We start from the raw sequence: 23,273 nt of genomic DNA on the forward strand, positions 1-23,273 counted from the left end.
TAAAAAGATTACTCCTGGAAAAACGAAAAGCTAAACTGTGGTTCTTGTTGATAACGTTTTTTCCCTGGATAGATTCTACCTTTTGTAGACTGATCCAGGGCAGTTCTGAAGCATAATTTGGATCTGTGAATTATAGTAATCTCATAGGTTTGCCAGAAACGGGAGTTGATGGATATTTTGGCTTTTTGTTTATTTGGTTTTTTCTCCTCATTGCTGTGTTTTTGTTTTCATTTTTCACTCCTCACTGCTTTTAAATGACTTCCAGCAATCAAAGGAAAAGACGCTGGTTGATAGACATGTTCATACTAGAAATACATTTATTGTTAGCGGGACAAGAGGAGGTTGAACTAAAAAATGTTTAGGTCCACTCAAAAAATTGAAACTCGCAAGTGTGCAGATAATAGAATATATGTATTTTAATATATAAAATAGATAAATCATATATGAAAGAAGCATTAGAACTAAAAGGATTTATACCTCAGAAATGGAATATCTGGAATATTATCTACATAGTCACAGTAATGCAAATTTTACTTTCTGGATGAATATAGCTGGATGGAAATGGGGTTTGATGTACTTTGTTTTCCAAGTTGCTCAGTATCTGAGATATACCGTTAACCTATGAGAGAACCAGTGAATTGGTATATAGTGTAAGAGTTGGTGTAGTGGATTTTTAAAAATAGTTTTTGTTCAAATAAAGATCAGAATAAAGTTCATCCAATGCAGTTGGTTGATACATCTCTTGAATCTCTTTTGATCTTTAGGCTTCCCCTCCCACACACTGGTTCATGCTGTCTTTTCTTGACGTTTATTTATTACAGAAACAAGATCATTTGTCCTGTTTCCCTCAGTTTAGATTTTGCTCACTACATCCTCAGGATGTCATTTTTCAATATGTTTGTCTGTCTCTGAAGTCATACATGTGGTTTTCAAAAGCAATATGATGGAGCTAAAATCCTACATGTGGTTTTAATTGATTTTACTTACTGTTTGCATCCTCACAGAAACAAAGGCCATGCGCAAGGGAGAAATAGAAATCTTTTTGCAAGTGATCTTGACCTTTTTTTGTTGAGTCTAGTACACCCTTAGGAAAAGGTCATACTTGCTCCTAGAACTTTTCTATCAACCAGTAAGTCTGTGTGTAAATTAGTAATTTTTTTGAAAAACCAATGTTTGACCACAAAATGGTAGCTTATTTTCACCTAGTACACATACATAGGTATATGTGTGTGCGCATGTGTGTGTGTGTGTGTGTGTGTGTGTTTTGTTTTGTTTTTGAGCTGGAGTTTACTCTGTTGCCCAGGCTGGAGTGCAGTGGCACAATCTTGGCTTGCCAGAACCCCCGCCTCCCGGGTTCAAGCAATTCTCCTGCCTCAGCCTCATGAGTAGCTGAGATTACAAGCATGCGCCACCACACCTGGCTAATTTTGTATTTTTAGTAGAGACTGGGTTTCTCCATGTTGGTCAGGCTGGTCTTGAACTCCCAACCTCAGGTGATCTGCCTGTCTCTCGGCCTCCCAAAGTGCTAGGATTACAGGCATGAGCCACTGCGCCCGGCCTGTGTGTATGTTATATGTGATATGTGTGTGTGTATGTGATATATGATATATATACACATATATATACACACACACGTACACACACACACACACACACACACACACACATATATGTATGTCTCTGGGCATTTTTAAAAGAAAAACAAAACAACGTCAGAATTTTACTTTGCACAATTGTCATTGTCTTAATTGTTGCATTAAGTTCCTCAGTCGGCAGTTTTCTGGAGAAAGTATCTTTATCAATAAATTTGTTTTGTTTTAATAAATACAGATTGATAGGTATACTTTCAAACTAAATTTTGATAGCTTTATTGAGGTATAATTTACATGCAATACAATTCACCCATTTTAAATATATAATTCACTGATTTTTACTAAATTTATAGTTTCATGTAGATTTCAGATTTCTTAGCTTGGTCTTATATAAATTCTTATTTGACTACTTGCGTGGTCATTTTTCTCAAGAGTTAATTCAACTTGAAATCAGTTTAAGAACATTTCACTTTCTCTGCTTTTTTTTTTTTCCTTTTATCATATAAAAGTGCCATTTCTTGAATTGCTAATGTTATGTTTTGTTTCATATTCAGAGAAAGATGGCTTTCCTTCTGGAACACCAGCAGTAAGTTAATGATATTATTTCTTGTATCTCTTGTTCTAATTTAGGTTACCCAAGACAAATCTCAGTTTTTATTTTGCTTTCTAAAATAAATTACAGCCATCAGAGGTAAATAACTACTCAATAGGTGTTTTTAGCTAGCCACCTGATTAGTTGAAGAAGCCGTATTAAATAGAAATTCCTTGATGTGATACTTAATGTAACTGAAATTTATAATGACCTTCAGAACAGTTTAGTTAGTTTTGGTAATGTTAACATATACAAACGTGAACACAAAGAACTTGCTAGCATATATTTTCCTCTCCATCCCTCGGTTCTCCTTCTGGTACTATTTTACTGAATATAGACTATGGAAAGGTGCTGAACAGTTGAACCTTGTCAGTCTTCAGAGTCATCTGAAACTTAAGTTATCGCATAAACACAGTCAGTTTTTGGAAACAGTCGTTTTATTTGCAGTTTCTCAATTGGGAGGAAACAGTCTCCTGGAGTTTTCTTTTTATATTTTATTTTATTTTATTTATTTATTTATTTATTTTATTTTTATTTTTTTTGAGTTGGAGTCTCGCTCTGTTGCCCAGGCTGGAGTGCAGTGGCGCGATCTTGGCTCACTGCACGCTCCGTCTTCTGGGTTCACTCCATTCTCCTGCCTCAGCCTCCCGAGTAGCTGGGACTACAGGCGCCTGCCACCACGACCAGCTAATTTTTTGTGTTTTTAGTAGAGACGGGGTTTTACCGTGTTAACCAGGATGGTCTTGATCTCCTGACCTTGTGATCCACCCACCTCGGCCTCCCAAAGTGCTGGGATTACAGGCGTGAGCCACCATGCCCGGCTCGAAATCTGACTGTTTTAAATGTCACCAGATGTCTCTGACATAACAAAGCCCAGAGGATCTTTGATTTTGGTCTTAACAAGTAACATTGTTTACTTTCAGGACGTTGTATATGTATGCTTAGGGTAACTTTATTAAAAATATTTGGTACTCACCATATATATATTTCATAAACTTTTTCATAATTCATAGAATCGCCTCATTATGTTAGATTATAATTCTATTGAGTTATCTAAGAGCTAATGAGATTTAGTGGTTTTGAAATGAGCTATCAAAGAAGCAAACTTTTTGAAGTACGTTCATAAAGGGCGATAGTCGCATTGAAGCCTATTGGACTTGTTTTCCTTACTTTGCTCATCATCAATGCAGCTGAATGCCAAGGGAACAGAAGCACCCGCAGTAGTGACAGAGGAGGAGGATGATGATGAAGAGACTGCTCCTCCCGTTATTGCCCCGCGACCGGATCATACGAAATCAGTGAGTCTCCATCGGTGATCTAGGCTGTGTGTGTGCACGTGTGTTTTAAAAAACAGCAGAGTTTGTATTTGACTTTCAGTGATTGCTTTTAAAAAGCCCTCAAGTTTAAAATCGTTTAGTATGGGGAAATTTAACCAAGAAATCTGTACCCAAAGACCACTCACCTAAAACTAGTTTTCTGAAGATTAAAATGTGATGTCTTTAAAAGTTAACGCACTCACCTCACTGGGCTTTTTTCTTTGTATAGTACACCTTTTCCAGAGGGTTCGTCTGTTTCCCAAGCTTTCTCTGTTTATCTCAATGTAGATGACGACTAAATCTAAAACTTAGAGCTTTCCTCTTACCCAGATTATGCGTTTTAATCTCCCATTTTACACTACTCTTAGCGCCTTGCTGTCATTCAAAAGGCAGTTGAGAATGAAATTCCTAACCAGGTAAGGGAGAATTTTTAAAATGATGACCTTAAATGGAGCCAGGAAGAGAGGAATGACTGCAGTTACCATTCTGCTCCCTGCAGTACTGCAGGTAGAGTGTGCGGAAGGTGCTGTGCCGTGGAATGGGCTGTGCTCCTGGCACAGCGGGCAGGCAGAGCTCAGGAGACAGCCTCTGGATGCCAAGCTGATGGCAGAGGACTCCGTTTTCTTTAGCCTTTCAATCTGGCTGTTTGAAATGGGTGGTAGGCATTATAATTGTGTAAAAACATTCATGGGAATTAATAATAGTTCTTTCAACATCAAGGTTTCTGTTCTTTTGCATTTTACTTACCATTTGTAGTAAAAACATGATTTTTAAACCGTGCTTTTTGATACATTGTTATACCATTTTAGACCTGGTCACACTTAAATTTCATTCATGGACCTGCTGTTTTACTAGACAGCTTTTCAAATATATACATGCTCTGCCAAAGAAAAATGTTTCACATTTATTCTTCTTAGTTACACATCTTTTATATCTGAAAATAGTGTTCTCATTATTTAGAACAATGGAAAAGACTACTTAGTTCAGGTTAAAAATCGAAGAACTGAATTAGTGTGCCAGGAAGAATATCTGAAAACATTATTCCTCAAACCTTGGTAATGAACTGTGTCTCCACAGATTTACACACGGTCTGTAATTGACCCTGTTCCTGCACCAGTTGGTGATGCACATGTTGATGGTGCTGCCAAGTCTTTAGACAAACAGAAAAAGAAGACTAAGATGACAGATGAAGAGATTATGGAGAAATTAAGTATGTTATCTACATTTTACATCATTGTTAAATTGTTCACGGCTCTTAAAACATTTGGCCCAGACAGATTTTAACTTACACTTTACATTGTGACTTAAAGTATAAAGAATAAATTGTTTCCTTATAGCAATAGTAGCTTCGATTACAATCTGGTGATGTCGCAGGGTTCACCCCTAAATCCCAGCACTAGGTCAGGAGTTCAAGACCAGCCTGGCCAACATGGTGAAACCCCGTCTCTACTAAAAATACAAAAATTAGCTGGATGTGCTGGCATGTGCCTGTAATCCCAGCTACTTGGAGGCTAAGGCAAGAGAATCACTTGAACCCAGGAGGTGGAGGTTGCAGTGAGCCAAGATTGCATCATTGGGCTGGGCGCAGTGGCTCACGCCTGTAATCCCAGCACTTTGGGAGGCCGAGGTGGGCGGATCACTTGAGGTCAGGAACAAGACTAGCCTGGCCAACGTGGCAAAACCCCATCTCTACTAAAAACAAAAATTAGCAAGGTGTCATGGCAGGTGCCTGTAATCCCAGCTACTTGGGGAGCTAAGGCAGGAGAATCACTTGAACCTGAGAGGCGGATATTGCAGTGAGCCGAGATCGTGCCACTGCACTCCAGCCTGGGCGAAAGAGCGAGACTCAGTCTCAAAAAATAATAATAAATAAAATTAACAATTAAAGAATGCTAATGTAGAGGGTTCAAGGAAAAATACTTTATGGAAGGATTGTTTTAAACATAAAGCCTGGGCATAGTGGCTCAAACCTATAATCTCGGTACGTTGGCTGGCCAAGATAGGAGGATAGCTGGAGTCCAGGAGTTCAAGGCCAAACTATACAACTTAGACCCCGACTCCACCCCCCCCAAAAAAAAAAGAAAAAAGAAAACTAACGAGACATGGTGGTGCGTGTCTGTAGTCCCAGCTGACTGGGAGCCTGAGGCAGGAGGATTGCTTGAGCCCATGAGTTCAAGGCTGTAGTGAGCTGTGATTGTGCCACTGCACTCCAGCCTGGGTGACAGAGTGAGACCCTGTCTCTAAAAAATAAACAAATGTTTATATGCCCCATGTTTATTTGGTTTTGATTTCTCAGTGCTTTCAAGTATAAACCTGGCTCTTACTCTGTAATTATTACTATCTTTTTTTTTTTTTTTTTTCCGAGACAAGAGTCTTGCTCTGTCACCCAGGCTGGAGTGCAGTGGCGTGGCTCACTGCAATCTCTGCCTCTCCGGTTCAAGCGTTTCTTCTGCCTCAGCCTCCCGAGTAGCTGGGGCTACAGGTGTGCGCCACCACACCCCGCTAATTTTTGTATTTTTAATAGAGATGGGGTTTCACCATGTTGGCTGGGCTGGTCTCAAACTCCTGACCTCAGGCATGAGTCACCACACCCGGCCTGCTCTGTTACTCTATGAGCATATAAGAATTATTTTAGGAGAGCTGCTACTTAAAAAAAAAAAAAAAAAAATTAACTAGAATCCTAATTGTCATCATTCAGTTGTGACCTTTAGCTGTCACATCCCCAGTCTTTTTGGTATCTTTTTGCTCTTAGCCTCTTATTATTGATCCTGTTTCGTTGCTTGTTGACTTGAGGTTGGGTACCTACATAAAATTATTTATGTGAGTTTCCTTGATATGGTCCTGTCCTTTTTTACCTTGAGCAAGTGAAAGTTTAATGTGGTTTTTCTTACTAGTAATAAGAATATAAGTTAGGATTTTATGTCCAACTTCCTAATTTTAAAACCTGTTTCTTGTGACTTTGAACTTTCCTAAAACAAACATATGATTAGTTTATGTCAGAGCATAGTAATTTTTATGGTAATAAGTGGTTTTCTAAATATATTGAAAGATGATATGTATACTGGAAGAGTCAGAAAGACCATTTAGGGTTTAGATAGCCTTTATTATTTGTAATACTAAGTAGTCTCAAACTTACCTATTAACAGATATATTCAAATATACCTATTTCTATATTCAAATATATCTATTTTATATTCAAATATGTCTATTTTCTTGAGATTACCTGATTCTAAAGCTGAACATCTGAGAACCTAATTAATCTCTGACAAACTGGTACAGTCTTTTCAAAATGTGACCATTATTGAGCAAACGATTAGTTAGGAGGTCTAACCTAATGGAAATAATGTGTCTTCTTGTTTCTGTTACTTTTAAACTTTTAATGTGTCTTGTTTCTGATACTTTTAAACTTTTATTATGTATTTAAGTTTCTTTAGTGTTTTGTGTTTGAAACCTGTTATTTTTGGAACTTAGTATTATGTTTGAAAATCACTTATAAAAACAGTGGAGTTCATTAAAAGGAATAATAATATCACAATCAATTTACACTTAAAATGCTTGACTGAGCTTCCAGCTTTTTGTTTATTCTAGGAACTATCGTGAGCATAGGTGACCCTAAGAAAAAATATACAAGATATGAAAAAATTGGACAAGGGTAAGTATTTGTGACTGTATTACGATAATATTCAGTATTCAGTATTTCCTGGCTTTATAGCATGATGTTTATTTTGCCTGCCGACATCAAGTACTTATATAGTATTCTGTGAGTGGTACCCTTGGGGGATTTGTGTAAATAAATAATGCAGTTATTTGTAGATGCTGTTAAAAAACTGTACTAGTTGCTAGCAATGACTGTGTATCATTATTTTTTCTTAAGTGTCATTTCCCATCCGTGATAATTAGAGGGAAGAATTGCCCATAAAATGTATTTAAAAGACAATAAGAATATTTACTGCATGATTATAAGCAATAAAAAATGCATTTAAATCATGTCATTGTGTATTGACTTTTGAGTCTACTGATCTTCTGATTTTGTTGTGTAATTTGTATTTTTAAAGTATAGTAACTAAACTCCTTTTTTCTGTTGCTTGGAAGCAAATAAACACCTTAATTTTTAATGTTATGAAACTCTGGAAAGCATTCTGTGAATTTAGAGTGAGGGCTTAAGCCATTTTTGAAAACTTCCATATGAATTCCTTCCTCCCTTCCTTCCCTTCCTTCCTTCCTCCCTTCCTTCCCTTCCTTCCCTCCCTTCCCTCCCTTCCTTCCCTTCCCTCCCTTCCTTCCCTTCCCTCCCTTCCTTCCCTTCCTTCCCTTCCTTTCCTTCCTTCCTTCCCTTCCTTCCTTTCCTTTCCTTCCTTCCCTTCCTTTCCTTCCTTCCCTTCCCTCCCTTCCCTCCCTTCCTTCCCTTCCTTTCCTTCATTTCCTTCCTTCCTTCCCTTCCTTCCCTTCCTTTCCTTCCTTCCTTCCCTTCCTTTCCTTCCTTCCTTCCCTTCCTTCCTTTCCTTTCCTTCCTTCCCTTCCCTCCCTTCCTTCCCTTCCTTCCTTCCTTCCCTCCCTCCCTCCCCTTCCTTCTCTTCCTTCTCTTCCTTCCTTCCTTTTTTTTTTTTTTTTTTTTGGCGGAGTCTGTCACTCAGGCTGGAGTGCAGTGACATAATCTCGGCTCACTGCAACCTCTGCCTCCCGGGTTCAAACGATTCTTCTGCCTCAGCCTCCTCCCAAAGTGTTGGGATTACAGGTGTGAGCCACTGCACCAGGCCTGAATTTCTTCCTAACAGCTAAATTCAATTGCAGCACTGGTTTTGTGAAAGAGAATTGAAGATTATCTTATTATTTTTGAGCATGAATGAACAAGCAATACCTATCCATATGGACGACCATCACAAATCCAGTGTTGAGTAACAAAAGCAAGTTGCAGAATAATATGTGAAATGAAACTATATGACGTTTAAAAATTAGGCAAAGTATATTTTATAGGGATACATATCTGTGTCCTTTGTAGTTAAAAGTATGGAGAAATGCATGAAAATGATGAACACCAAATACAGGATAAACACCAAATACAGATCACCTTTGGGAGGAAGGAGACTGCTGTCGGAAAGGGCTTATGGGAATCTTCAAATTATTTACAATTATTTGTATCTTAATCAGGGAAGTGTATCCTTAAGTATATGTTATATATTTTTTTTCTTGCTCTTTTTTCCCTACATTTTTGTAGGTCTGAAATATTTCAAACATAAGTTTTGGCCATAAGGATTGTCTCTTTTTCTTCCCCCACCCCCTTTCCTCATGTTTTTGCTTTTACTCCTTTTAAGCACGTTAGGTCATCCTGTTCTTTAATTCTTTTTCAGTTGCTTGAAGTGTAAAGTCTTTGGATATTGCAAATGCTAGTGATTTATCAACCTTAAATCTGGTTGTGTGTTTTCTCCCTCTAGGGCTTCTGGTACAGTTTTCACTGCTACTGACGTTGCATTGGGACAGGAGGTAGTTACTTTGTTGTAATCCTGGGTGTTACCATTATTTTGTTATATAGGTGGAAACTAGGTGAAGCTGGGAAGAAGCAATAGGAACCTCTTTTAAGTTGAGCCTGTTGTAAGAATCGCTCTACGTATGTTTATAGCACTTCTGTCAGTAAGGGGGGGAACAAAGAAGGAATTATGAGTTCAATGTCATAAATAAGCAAATACTTAAAAATTGTTTCCTCAGCTTGAAGTGAAAAGAGGATTAATTCTTAGTATTGGACTGACTGTGGGTGTATTAATCAACTTCAAGATAAATCTAAAACTAGGCTCTAAACATTACAAAGCATTGTGCACAGGCAGTGTGCAAGGCAAGGTGCCACCTGGGAGTAATAGCATGGTGTAATACAGTACACGTACCGTGAGTTATCAACTGCTTGGGGTTTGTAATTTTCTAAGAGAATTCCTAAACCTGATTTTTTTCAATCCTGTTTTCATTATAGGTTGCTATCAAACAAATTAATTTACAGAAACAGCCAAAGAAGGAACTGATCATTAACGAGATTCTGGTGATGAAAGAATTGAAAAATCCCAACATCGTTAACTTCTTGGACAGGTAAGTATGACTATTCCTTAAACACCGGGAGAAAATGTGGAAATTTTAAGTCTCATGGTTTGGGGGGTGGGGCTGGCCACTTTGGAATAAACTGTCAGTGCCGAGAAATAAGATGGAAGAAAGAAGAGGAGAGGTAAAAATAGCACAGTGCAGTTTTAGAAGGTCCTTCTCTACAAGGACATCACTTGGCAGGTGAGAGAAGGCAGTTAATTGAAGGCCATAGCTGGTGGTGTTTATACTCATCGCAAACGACCTGAAGCGAACACATGAATGGTTGGCTGTGATTCGTGTCTTGACTGACAGAGGGGACTGGTTACATGGTTTTTAAACTTGTGGATCAATTTTTATTTCAAATGCTATCCTTCATGGACAAATTTGTATGTCTATCAAAACCTCATTTAGTTGAGGAATTAATGTTAAATAACAGACCAAAAAGCAGAATAGAAAATGATGCATATTGGCTGGGTACAGTGGCTCACACCTGTAATCCCAGCTACTCAGGAGGCTGAAGCAGGAGAATCGCTTGAACCCAGGAGGTGGAGGTTGCAGTGAGCTGAGATCGCACCACTGCACTCCAGCCTGGGCAATGGAATGAGACTCCATCTCAAAAAAAGAAAGAAAAGAAAATGATGTATATTACTACAACTGCATGAGAGAAGATTCGTTGAAAATGATAACAGTGGTTTTATTGAAGATAGAGGTGATTATAGGTGATTTTCTTCCATATTTAAATTTGTTTAGAATGAGGAAAAAATAATGTTTCGAGACTTTAGCGCTAGTTAGGGAGAACATGTTCATAGAAATAAACTTTTCAGGCCGGGCGCGGTGGCTCACGCCTGTAATCCCAGCACTTTGGGCGGCTGAGGCGGGTGGATCACCAGGTCATGAGATCGAGACCATCCTGGCCAACGTGGTGAAACCCCGTCTCTACTAAAAATACAAAAATTAGCTGGGCGTGGTGCCGCACACCTGTAGTCCCAGCTACTCGGGAGGCTGAGGCAGGAGAATTGCTTGAACCCAAGAGGTGGAGGCTGCAGTGAGCCGAGATGGCACCACTGCACTCCAGCCTGGCAACAGAGCAAGACTCTGTCTCAAAAAATAAAAATAAAAAAGAAACTTTTCAGGTACAGTTCCCTGCTTTTTAAAATAACATTTCAAGTCAGCATAGTGTGGTGGTTAAGATAAGCCAGGGGCTTCGGAATCGTTGATCCTTGGCTTCATATTCTGGTTCTGTCACTTCCTATTAATAGCTGTGTGCCCTTGGATGAGTCACTTCACCTCTCCAAGCCTTTGTCTGTTTCTCTCTAAAACAGGACTAGTAATTTCTATATTGTAGGGTTATTTTAATCAGAATGAGCTATGTGCATACTCAAACTACAGTTGTGGGCAAACTGTAACTTCAGAATGATTCAGGATCATAGCTTCAGTTATTTTTCTGTGCTGTTACGTAGCAGCTTTCCAGTTTTCTTCCTAACTCTCAAGCTACCAGCTCTAGTTTTATTGTTAGGGTGTTTAATATTTGAATTCTTCAACATAGAATACCATGTGTTTAGGAAAAATACAAGTGTGACTGTATTTGGTATGTTGTATTTTTAGTTACCTGGTAGGAGATGAATTGTTTGTGGTCATGGAATACCTTGCTGGGGGGTCACTCACTGATGTGGTAACAGAAACCTGCATGGATGAAGCACAGATCGCCGCTGTATGCAGAGAGGTAGGTTTGCCTCCTTCTTGATATGTTATGGTGATATGTGGTTAGCAAGAAGTGAACAAAAGGAAATTTTTCTGCACAGGTAGTTGTTATTGTGGGAGGTGCTTTCTCTGAACACATTCTCTGCAAATTACTCCATCTCCATACCATTTCATTCTACACAGGAATTTCAGCCCTTTCCTTCAGGTATAAGATAATTTGGGAATGAATTGTGGACCTTTGAAGATCCAGATTCACAAGGAAATTCTGGTAGAGTGATGATGATCATTTACCATCCAAACAGGACACTTTTGAGAGTAAAAGGGTATATACCATTAGAAATACACCACTCAGGCTGGGCGCGGTGGCTCACGCCTGTAATCCCAGCACTTTGGGAGGCCGAGGTGGGTGGATCACAAGGTCAGGAGATCGAGACCATCCTGGCTAACACGGTGAAACCCTGTCTCTACTAAAAATACAAAAAAATTAGCCGGGCGTGTTGGCGGGTACCTGTAGTCCCAGCTACTCGGGAGGCTGAGGCAGGAGAATGGCATGAACCTGGGAGGTGGAGCTTGCAGTGAGCCGAGATCACACCACTGCACTCCAGCCTGGGCAACAGAGCGAGAGTCCGTCTCAAAAAAAAAGAAAAAGAAATACACCACTTAGCTGGAAGTGGTGGCTCATGCCTGTAATCCTAGTACTTTGGGAGGCCAAGGCAGGCAGATTCCCTGAGGTCAGGAGTTTGAGACCAGCCTGGGAAACATGGCAAAACCCCATCTCTACTAAAAATACCAAAATTAGCCAGGCATGGTGGTGTGTGCCTGTAATCCCAGCTACTTGGGAGGCTGAGGCAGGAGAATCGCTTGAGCTGGGGAGGCAGACATTGCAGTGAGCCAAAATTGCACCACCGCACTCCATCCTGGGCGACAGAGCAAGATTGTCTCAAAAAAAAAAAAAAAAAAAAAAAGAGGCTGGGTACAGTGTCTCTCGCCTGTAATCCCAGCACTTTGGGAGGCCGAGGCAGGCAGATCATGAGGTCAAGAGATTGAGACCATCCTGACCAATACGGTGAAACCCTGTCTCTACTAAAAATACAAAAATTAGCTGGGTGTGGTGGCACGCGCCTGTAGTCTCAGCTACTCGGGAGGCTGAGACGGGAGATTTGCTTGAACCCAAGAGGCGGAGGTTGCAGTGAGCCGAGATCGTGCCGCTGCATTCCAGCCTGGCGACAGAGCTAGACTCCGTCTCAAAAAAAAAAAAGAAAGAAAGAAATACGCCACTCAACAGTGGAAACTAGAACTATCTCAGGTCAAGCAGGACATTTATTTGCCTTAAGTATCAATAAGTCTGTGCCTGGCTTCATTGAGTTCACTAATGGTGAAGAAACTGGTTATTTCTTTATATTCATTAATGAATTTCTAGACATATTATTAGCTTAAACCAGTAGAATTCTGCCAAATTGCCAATTTAAGCCAAAAATAAGCCTTCTTTTTTCCACCTATATCTGAGCTTTTTCTACAGATAAGATTTGGGCTAATGGTTTGCTTATTGTCATTGAAACTTCTAATATCATAGGAATCACTGTCACAAAGGGCAAAATTTTAAGTTTATAAGACTATATTGTGTTTTCTATGATTTGGCTTTCAGCAGTTCTTCAGTGACATGTGAATTACAAACTTTGTTCATGTAAGGATGATACATATATATTTCCCTTTTCCATCTGTCATTAAGGTGTTAAAAATATTAAAATTTTAATTCTGAGTTGTGTTCTACCTGAGGAATAGTACCTCTTTGGTTGAAGGGAGGAAATAAGAACTCTTGAATAGAATATTAATAGAATATGATAGTCCTTAACAATGGATGCTTGGTCACTGAAAAGCTGATAAAAACAAGAATTTACCTATTTATACTTAATTTTGTTTTTTCTAATACATTTCTTTGTAATTGATATAAAAATTAATTTTGGAAGTTCCTCTAATTTGGGTTTTCTTTTGTGTGCCAGAACTGTTAAACTGTGACAAGTTTGTTTCTATTTATTTGTACAAGTATTTTCTGGAGCTTTGAATCTGATTATTGCCTGGTAAATGTATTGTGGTAACACCCAATTTATCTGTTTTTCCTTGAATGAATAGTAGAAGATTTTGGATGAGATTTTTAGTTGTGCAGACTTTGTTCTCCTCTGATGGGAGTAAGAAATAAAAGCACAGCTAACTTATACCCGTAGTTTATATTCAAAAACACAAGAGTGAGCAGATTTTTAAAACGTCATCTCGTTCTTGTTTGTCACTTTGTGACTCGGTGCTCTCTGAAATATGGCATAAGAGGAAAGTTATTCTTGCATCATTCATGTCCAAGTTGTAGATACAGCTTAATATAAAATCAGGCATTGAAGAACATCTTCTCTCTGATGAACAGCTAAGTGGAACCAGGCCACCCAGACTCTTACCCACTTCTCAGTGGCTCACATTGATTAGCCTTCTGAGTATCTCATGTTCAAATGGGAATGATCAAGGTGTTCTCATTACTGTTGAAAAGATTTCTGAAGAGCCTGTGCATGTTTACCAAGTGTTGTATACCTTTAGGCATTTAAACCTGAAAGAGGCAATTTTTTGTTTTGTTTTTTTTTTTTTTTTGAGACTGAGTCTTGCTCTGTCGCCCAGGCTGGAGTGCAGTGGCACAATCTCAGCTTACTGCAACCTCCGCCTCCTGGATTCAAGGGATTCTCCTGCCTCAGCCACCTGAGTAGCTGGGATTACAGGCCTGAGGCACCACACCTGGCTAATTTTTCTTTCTTTCTGTCCGTCTTTTTTTTTTTTTTTTTTTTTTTTTGAGATGGAGTCTTGCTCTGTCACCCAGGCTGGAGTGCAGTGGTGCGATCTTGGCTCAGTGCAAGTTCTGTCTCCCAGGTTCAAGCGATTCTGCTATCTCAGCCTCCTGAGTAGCTGGGGTTACAGGTGCACACCACCACACCCAGCTGTTTTCTTTGTATTTTTAGCAGACACAGGGTTTCACCATGTTGGCCAGGCTGGTCTCGAACTGCTGACCTCAGGTGATCCACCCGCCTCAGTCTCCCAAAGTGCTGGGATTACAGAAGTGAGCCACCATGCCTGGCCTCCCCTGGCTAATTTTTGTATTTTTTAGTAGAGATGGGGTTTTGCCATGTTGGCCAGGCTGGTCTTGAATACCTGCCCTCAAGTGATCTGCCTGTCTCACCCGGCCAAGAGGCAAGACATTATACAGACCCAGCTAAACAATGTCTCTGAGTAAGATCAGAGGGTAGGAGCGGATCTACTGACTTTTTAAAAATTTTTATTTTCTTATATAAAACTTTAAGGAGGAGATCTAATTACTTTTCATAACTTTGTATATAAGAGAGGATGTTTTTTCTTTATAAATAAAAGTATTGGAGGGTCTTCTGCTGGGCACTGGAAGCAATGCTCAGGCCATAGCTACTGCATGTGCCTCCCTGTGTCTTTTCAGGGACTATTTCATTAATAGGTGTTTTTCTTCTGTTCAGTGTTTACAGGCATTGGAGTTTTTACATGCTAATCAAGTGATCCACAGAGACATCAAAAGTGACAATGTACTTTTGGGAATGGAAGGATCGGTTAAGCTCAGTGAGTAACAAATGGACAATTCACAATCATTTATTATAATTTTCTGCCTTTTGTTTAATTAAAAACTTTTCTTGACCAATGCAAGGATTAATAATGATTTAATATAGGAAGAGGTGAGACCTTTGAAAACTGAGTGATCCTCTGAGGGTTTTAACTAATCAGTGCCAGAGAAAGGACTCGCTGGATAAGACATTACCTAATCATTACCACTAGATAAGACATTATTAGGTAATCTCTTGTCTTGTCTTTTTGAGATGGAGGTTTGCTCTTGTTGCCCAGGCTGGAGTGCAACCTCCGCCTCCTGGGTTCAAGCGATTCTCCTGCCTCAGCCTCCTGAGTAGCTGGGATTACAGGTGTGCACCACCACACCCAGCTAATTTTTGTGTTTTTAGTAGAGACGGGGTTTCTCCACATTGGTCAGGCTAGTCTCGAGCTCCTGAACTCAGGTAATCTTCCCGCCTCAGCCTCCCAAAGTGCTGGGATTACAGGCGTGAGCCACTGCGCCTGGCCATGATTGCTTATTTTTAAGTAATCTTAATGGGCAAGCTCTCATACATTTTTGGTGAATACACATGAAAATGAATTAAACTTTTGGATGACATTTTTTTTTTCTGGCTCTGCCATTTACTAAGTGAATAACCTTGGATAAGTTGTCTTTATGCCTCAGTATTCCTATTTGTAAAATGGGAATAATTGTAATAATAAATGTACCTTTCTCATAGGGTTACCATGCGGATTAAATATTTTAATTCTTATAAGGTACTTAAACAGTATCTGGATTGTTTTAAGTACTCATTTTAGCGATAAATATTGTTTGACCTAACCGTTAACTCTTTTAGAATTCTCTCCTGTAGAATTTCTGAACTTACATACCACAGTAAGTACAAGGATGTTCTCTGCAATATTGTAAAGAAAAACCAAAACTATCTTAAGTGTTGAGCAGTAAGGGAATAATTAAATGGATTATTATATTTTTATATTCTGTATAGTTTTTAAGATGAGGGAGGCCGGGTGCAGTGGCTCACGCCTGTAATCCCAGCACTTTGGGAGGTCGAGGCAGGTGGATTGCTTGAGCCCAGGAGTTTGAGACCAGACTGAGCAACATGGCAAGACTCCATCTCTACTAAAAATACAACAATTAGCCGGGCGTGGTGGCAGGCGCCTCTAGTCCCGGCTACTCAGGAGGCTGAGGTAGGAGGATGGCTTGAGCACAGGAGGCAGAGGTTGCCGTGAGCCGAGATTGCTCTACTGCACACAGCGTGGGCAACAGAGTGAAACCCTGTGACAAAAATTTTAAAATAAAAAATTTTTAAAATAGGCAGATGTACTAATATGGAAAGATCTCTTAAAAAATGGTTTTACCAAAGTTTACAGAGTATCCTGATTGGTAATACAAACCAAACCGTTCATAGATATTATATTCATGCATATGTACATGCATAACCAACAGTCTAAAGCTTACAAACCTAAATTTTAACAGTAGTCACATATGAAACGGAATGGGTTTAACAGTATAAGAAAGAATTCTAAATACTAATCCTGACTTTTCCACTAAATGAACATGGAGTACTACACTAGGCATCCTGCACCTCCATTACAGGTGAGATTGAGAAGATAATGCTGGTGGCGACCTTAGGCTCTCTGCTGAGATGATGGATGTTTAGTGATTCTGGATTCTGTTTGTTTTATTGAAAAATAGTTTACAGCTGGGTGTGATGGTGCACACTTGTAATCCCAACACTTTGGGAGGCCAAGGTGGGAAGATCCCTCCCATGTTGCCCAGGAGTTCAAGACCAGCCTAGGCAACATAGGGGGACTCCGTCTCTACAAAAAATTTTAAAAATTAAACAAAATTAAAAGACAAAGTAGTTTCCATGACCTGACCTTTACCTGATTCGCTGCATTTAGTTTTGGTGTCTACTTTTGCTTTACTTTTTCGTAGACCTCTTTCAGTTTTATTAAATTTTTTAGGATAGAATGAATTATTCAGAATAAAAGGCCTCCTGATAATTTGGACTCTGTGGCAAGTAAAAGTAAAATGTGAGAGTGTGTTACTTCATGAAAATATTTTTAAACTCATTCTGGTTTACTTTATTAATAAAATCTTTAAAAACAAGAGGCCTAATAGTCAAAATGTAATGAATTACATAATCTGAAGTGAACTCTTCTGCTAAAACCATCCATGGAAGCCATTAACTCTTGTTTTGTTTTGTTTTGTAGCTGACTTTGGTTTCTGTGCCCAGATCACCCCTGAGCAGAGCAAACGCAGTACCATGGTCGGAACACCATACTGGATGGCACCAGAGGTGGTTACACGGAAAGCTTATGGCCCTAAAGTCGACATATGGTCTCTGGGTATCATGGCTATTGAGATGGTAGAAGGAGAGCCTCCATACCTCAATGAAAATCCCTTGAGGGTAAGATCAATTAAACACCAGCCTTGTTAAATATTTTTCTTTGAAACTCTTATTTAGAACTTGTATGTGCCTGGCACTGTCCAAGAATTTAAAGTAGAAAGTTGATAAAACCTAATCTCTGCCCCTAACTCTGCATCTAGAAATCATTTGCTCTCTGAGTTACAAATTAATGTGCTAGGTGAAGACTTTGTAGGTTTTTAGTAGTAAGCTGTATTGTTTTGTATTTTACGTAGGAAGTTTGGAGCACCTGTCTCTAAAGCTTCTCCTTCTTTTATTTTTTAAGATGTTTTGAGACAGGGTCCCACTCTCTTGCCCATTCTAGAGTGCAGTGGCGCAATCTCAGCTCACTGCAACCGCCACCTCCCAGGTTCAAGCGATCCTCCTAGTTCAGCCTCCTGAGTAGCTGGGACTATGGGTGCGTGCCACCACACCCAGCTGATTTTTGTATTTTTCATAGAGATGGGGTCTCTCCATGTTGGGTCAGGCTGGTCTCAAATTCTTGACCTCAGTTGATCCACCCACCTCGGCTTCCCAAAGTGCTGGCATTACAGGTGTGAACAACTGCACCTGGCCACTTCTCTTTCTTTTAAATTACCATATGTGGCTCAACATTATCAGTTATTAAGGAAATGTAAATCAAAACCTCAACAATCAGAGGCTGAGGCAAGAGAATTGCTTGAACCCAGGGGGTGGCAGTTGCGGTGAGCCAAGATAGCACTACTGCACTCCAGCCTGGGCAACAGGGTGAGACTCTATCTCAGAAAAAAAACAACAAAAAAACCCCACCACAACAGGATAACACTTCACAACTACTAGAATGGCTATACTCAAAAAGACAATTAATAAATATTGGTGACCGGGTGTGGTGGCTTACACCTGTAGTCCCAGCACTTTGGGAGGCTGGGGTTGGAAGTTCAAGATCAGCCTGACCAACATGGAGAAACCCCATCTTTACTGAAAATACAAAATTAGCTGAGCATGGTGGTGGGTGCCTGTAATCCCAGCTACTTGGGAGGCTGAGGCAGGAGGATCACTTGAACCCAGGAGGCAGAGGTTGCAGTGAGCCAAGATCGTGCCATTGCACTCCAGCCTGGTCGACAAAGCGAAACTCTGTCTCCATAAATAAATAAATAAATGTTGGTGAGAAGATAAGGAAACTGGAAATCTCGTTGATTGCAAAATATAAAATGGTACATCTGCTTTGGAAAACAATTTGACAATTCTGTGTGAAGTTAATACGGAATTACCAGATGACCTAGCAGTTCCTCTGCTGGGTACAGAGCCAAGAGAATTAAAATCATACATCCATACAAAAACCTGCATGCAGCCACAGAAGTGGAAATAATTCAAACCTGGTGAACAGTGGAATATTATTTGGTCATAGAAAGGAAGGAAGTGCCAATCCGTGTTACAGCATTGAACCTTGAAAGTACTGTGCTAAGTGAAAGAGGCCGAACAACAGATGGCAGCAGATTCTGACTGTCTGTTTCCTGAATGCTTTTCATCCAGTTGCCAAAGATTCCAGTTCATGTGGGCCGTTAAAGTACTTCTACAGAGGTGATTAGTTTAGACCGCTTTTCAGAATGACATTAAATCCCTCTAATTTTATTCATTCATTTAGCCAGTATTGGTTTGAGTACCTGCCATGTGCTAAGCACTATTCAAAATGCTGTCTAAAAGAACCCACAAAAATTCCTGCTCTTATAGAACTTATATTCTAGTGGGAAAAGAGAGAAAAACAAAATAAATCAGAATAATGTGTAATATATTGAATAATGGACTCTTGAGTACTGAGACTGGCAGGAAGGAGGTTAGGGTGTTTACTTTCAAAAGGTGCTTAGAGAGCTGGGCACAGTGGCTCATGCCTGTCATGCCAGCATTTTGGGAGGCCAAGGTGGGAGGATTGCTTGAGCCTAGGAGTTCAAGGCCAGCCTAGGCAACATAGTGAGACCCCATCTCTACAAAAAATTTAAAAATTAGCCAAGCATGTTAGTGTGTGCCTGTAGTCACAGCTAATTGGGACCATCATCCTGCCCCAGTGCGTGGGTCACTTGGGCCCAGGGAAGATGAGGCTGCAGTGAGCTGTTACCACATCACTGCACTCCAGCTTGGGTGACGGCTAGGCCCTGTCTCAAAAAAAATACAATAAAAATAAAATGTAAAATTAAATCAAAAGCGTGCATAGGGAGGGCTTCCCTGAGGTGACATTTGGACACAAGAAGTAAGAGCGTGATACTTACCTGAGGGAAAAGCATTCTAAGCAGAAGGCACAGCAAGTGCAAAAGCTCTAAAGCAGGAGTGTTCCTGGTGTATTGAGAGATGATTCTGGACCTCAGCACAGCTGGCGTACGCTGAGCAAACAGCGAGAGGTGCGGTTGATCGGCGAAGAAACCAGGCCAGACCGTAGTGCCTTATGAGAGCTCTGGAAGGATTCTGGCTTTTACTGGAGGCCAAATGGGGAAACTGTTAGAGAGATCTGAGCAGAGAAGCAAAGTGATCTCCTTCGGTTTTAATAGGATTGCCCTGGCTGCGTTGTTGAGAGATCCTTGAGGAAGGCAAAGGCAGAGCAGAAGACCAGTCAAGAGGCTGATGTCGTAATTCAGGCAAGCAGTGATGATGGCCTAGACCAGGGCAGTATCAGTGGAGGTGGGAAAAAGTGGTGTGAGTCTGGATGTATTTTGAAAGAAGAGTCTACATGAGAGAGAGAAGACTAACGGGATCTGTTCCCAAGTAACTCAACTGCATTCCTGTACAAAGCTGAAGAGTCTTACAGGGCTGCGTCTACAGCCAGGAGTACGCTCAGGCTTCAGAAGAGGCTCGCCTCCAGTGGCCTTAACTGTGGCAAAAAGGTCTACTTGAACCCCAGTGAGATCGGTAAAATCACCAGCGCCAAGCTCCTATCAGCAGATCCAGAAGCTGATCAAAGATGGGCTGATCATCTGCAAGCCTGTGACTATCCATTCCCAGGCTGGATCCCCGCAAAAAAAAAAAAAACAAAAAAAAACAAAGAAAACCACCTTGGGCCGGGCACGGTGGCTCATGCTTGTAATCTCAGCACTTTGGGAGGCCGAGGTGGGCAGATCACTTGAGGTCAGGAGTTCATGACCAGCCTAACATGGTGAAACCTCGTCTCTACTAAAAATACAAAAATGAGCCAGGCATGGTGGCGTGCACCTGTATTCCCAGCTACTCGGGAGGCTGAGGTGGGAGAATTGCTTGAAACTGGGCGACAGAGAGAGATTCTGTCTCAAAAGGAAAAAAAAAAACCACCTTGGCCCACAGGCATATGGGCATAACTGCTAATGCACACATTACCAAAAAGGCAGCCTGGATGAGGAAGATGAGAATTCCACCCCAGCTGCTCAGAAGACACTGTGAATCTACCGAGATTGACCTTCACATGTATCAGAGCCTGTACATGAAGTGAAGGGGGACGTGTTCAGAAACAAGCAGGTTCTTCGGAACTCATTCCAAGCTGAAGATAGACAAGGCCTCAAGAAGCTTCTCATTGACCAGGCCAGAGCACACGGGTCTAAGACCAGGAAAGCACCGTAGTTCCATGGAGAGTGCCTCTGGGCCAAGAGAAAATCATTAAGACTGTCCCAGGAGGAAGAAACTAAGAAATAAAGGTCTCCCTCTCTCGTCTGTACATAGTGGATCTTGGTGATTACATAGATCCAGTCATTCAAATAAAACAAGATTTTATCTGCCTGATGGGGGGAAAAAAGCATATTGGTAGGAATACAGAAATAGCCAGGACCCAGCAATCACCCAGACATCAGTCAAAGTTTACCAGACAGGCAAAGGAGCAGGCAAATGCAGCACATAGTGAGAAAAACTTCCAGGCAACTGAAACAGACACCACACAAGTTCATTAAAACAATCTTACAACTGCATTTCAGTTGCAAGAACTTTAAATGCATATTGCTTAGTGAAAGAATCCAGTCTAAAAAGGCTACATATTATTTCAACTATAGAGAGTAAAAATGATTAGTGGTTATGGGGTTTGGCAGGGGGTGGGGGGTAGAGAGGATGAGTAGATGAAGCACAGGGAATTTTTTTGGGCAGTGAAATTACTTTGTATGATATTATAGTGGCGGACACTGGACAGCATTCATTTGTCAGAACCCATGGAACAACTAGGCACGGTGATGCACATCTGTAGTCCCTGCTACTTGAAAGGCTGAAGCAGGAGGATCTCTTGAGCCCAGGAGTTCAAGGCCAGCCTGGGCAACATATCGAGAATGCATTAAAAAAAAAAACAAAAACCATAGGACTGTGTAATGTAATACAGAGTGAACCCTAATGTAAACTGAGGGCTTTAGTGTATCAATATTGGTTCATTTGTAACAAGTGTCCCATAGTATAATAATGTAGATAATAATAAAACTCCACATTGGGGACGTTGCGTGTGGGAACTCTGTACTATCTGTTCAATTTTCTGTAAACCTAAAATTTCTAAAAAATTAGTTAAAAATAATAATTTAGGACCAGACTCAGCAGCTCATGCCTGTAATACCAGCACTTTGGGAGGCCAAGGTGGGCAGATCGCTTGAGGTTAGGAGTTTGAGACCAGCCTGGCCAATGTGGTGAAACCCCATCTCTACTAAAATTACAAAAATTAGTCAGGCGTAATGGTGCATGCCTGTACTCCCAGCTACTCGGGAGGCTGAGCTGCAAGAATTGCTGGAACCCGGGAGGCAGAGGTTGCCATGTGTTGAGATCATGCCACTGCATTCCAGCCCGGGCAACAGAGCGAGACTGTGTCTGAAAAGAAAAATAAATAGGCCAGATGCAGTGGCTCACCCCTGTAATCCCAGCACTTTGGGAGGCCAAGGCGGGCAGATCACAAAGTTGGGAGTTTAAGACCAGCCTGGCCAACATAGTGAAACCCCGTCTTTACTGAAAATACAAAAAATTAGCTGGGCATGTTGGCGGGCGCCTGTAATCCCAGCTACTCGGAAGGCTGAGGCAGGAGAATTGCTTGAACTCAGGAGGTGAAGGTTGCATCGAGCTGAGATCGTGCCATTGCATTCCAGCCTGGGCCACAGAGCCAGACTCCGTCTCAAAAATAAATAATAAATAAATAAATAAATAAAATTAAATTTATAGAAATGTAAAGGAAATAATTAGAACTATGTAAGGATTTTCTAAAGGGAGTTGATTAAATTAGGAAACATTCATATAAGGCAACATTTACTTAAGCCATTACAGTAATTTTATAGATCTAGGTAGTTATTAGTAATAATGACCTGGGATAATTTGTTTTTTGGTTTTTATTTTTGAGACAGAGTCTTGCTGTGTTGTCCAGGCTGGAGTTACAGTGGTGCAATCTTGGCTCACTGCAACCTCCACCTCCCATGTTCAAGCAGTTCTCCTGCCTCAGCCTCCCGAGTAGCTGGAACTACAGGCATGTGCCACCACACCCAGCTAATTGTGTTTTTTTTTTGTATTTTTAGTAGCGATGGGGTTTTGCCATGTTGCCCAGCCTGGTCTCGAGCTCCTGAGCCCAGGCAATCCACTTGTCTCAGCATCCCAGAGTGCTAGGATTACAGGCATCAGCCACCATGCCCAGCCTAATTTGTTTTTGTTTGTTTGTTTGTTTATTTTTGGGACGGAGTCTCGCTCTGTCGCCCAGGCTGGAGTGCAGTGGCGCAATCTCGGCTTACTGCAAGCTCTGCCTCCCGGGTTCACGTCATTGTCCTGCCTCAGCCTCCCGAGTAGCTGGGACTACAGGCGCCCACCACCAAGCCCGGCTAATTTTTTGTATTTTTTAGTAGAGACGGGGTTTCACCATCTTAGTCAGGATGGTCTCAATCTCCTGACCCGCCCGCCTTAGCCTCCCAAAGTACTGGGATTACAGGCGTGAGCCACCGTGCCCGGCCTTGTTTTTTTTTTTTTTTTTTTTTAAGTTTTAACAAATCTCATTTTTTTTTAATGATATGTATGACTTGAAAAAATTTGAGGAAACTAAACA

At 40.7% G+C, this 23,273-nt stretch overlaps 1 protein-coding gene across 1 annotated transcript in view; it reads left to right on the plus strand.

Annotated features, from left to right (window-relative positions):
• PAK2 (p21 (RAC1) activated kinase 2) overlaps positions 1 to 23,273 on the plus strand; it is a 48,709-nt gene that overhangs the window by 19,721 nt on the left and 5,715 nt on the right. Inside the window, exons 4-12 of the mRNA XM_031009672.3 lie at positions 2,147 to 2,178; positions 3,375 to 3,482; positions 4,578 to 4,710; positions 7,089 to 7,152; positions 8,933 to 8,981; positions 9,460 to 9,572; positions 11,169 to 11,286; positions 14,780 to 14,879; positions 17,100 to 17,296. Coding sequence (XP_030865532.1) covers positions 2,147 to 2,178; positions 3,375 to 3,482; positions 4,578 to 4,710; positions 7,089 to 7,152; positions 8,933 to 8,981; positions 9,460 to 9,572; positions 11,169 to 11,286; positions 14,780 to 14,879; positions 17,100 to 17,296 — 914 coding nt within the window. The remainder of the gene's footprint in view (positions 1 to 2,146; positions 2,179 to 3,374; positions 3,483 to 4,577; positions 4,711 to 7,088; positions 7,153 to 8,932; positions 8,982 to 9,459; positions 9,573 to 11,168; positions 11,287 to 14,779; positions 14,880 to 17,099; positions 17,297 to 23,273) is intronic.

The sequence above is a fragment of the Gorilla gorilla genome, chromosome 2 (genome assembly GCF_029281585.2).
Source record: "Gorilla gorilla gorilla isolate KB3781 chromosome 2, NHGRI_mGorGor1-v2.1_pri, whole genome shotgun sequence".
Classification (NCBI taxonomy): Eukaryota; Metazoa; Chordata; class Mammalia; order Primates; family Hominidae; genus Gorilla; species Gorilla gorilla.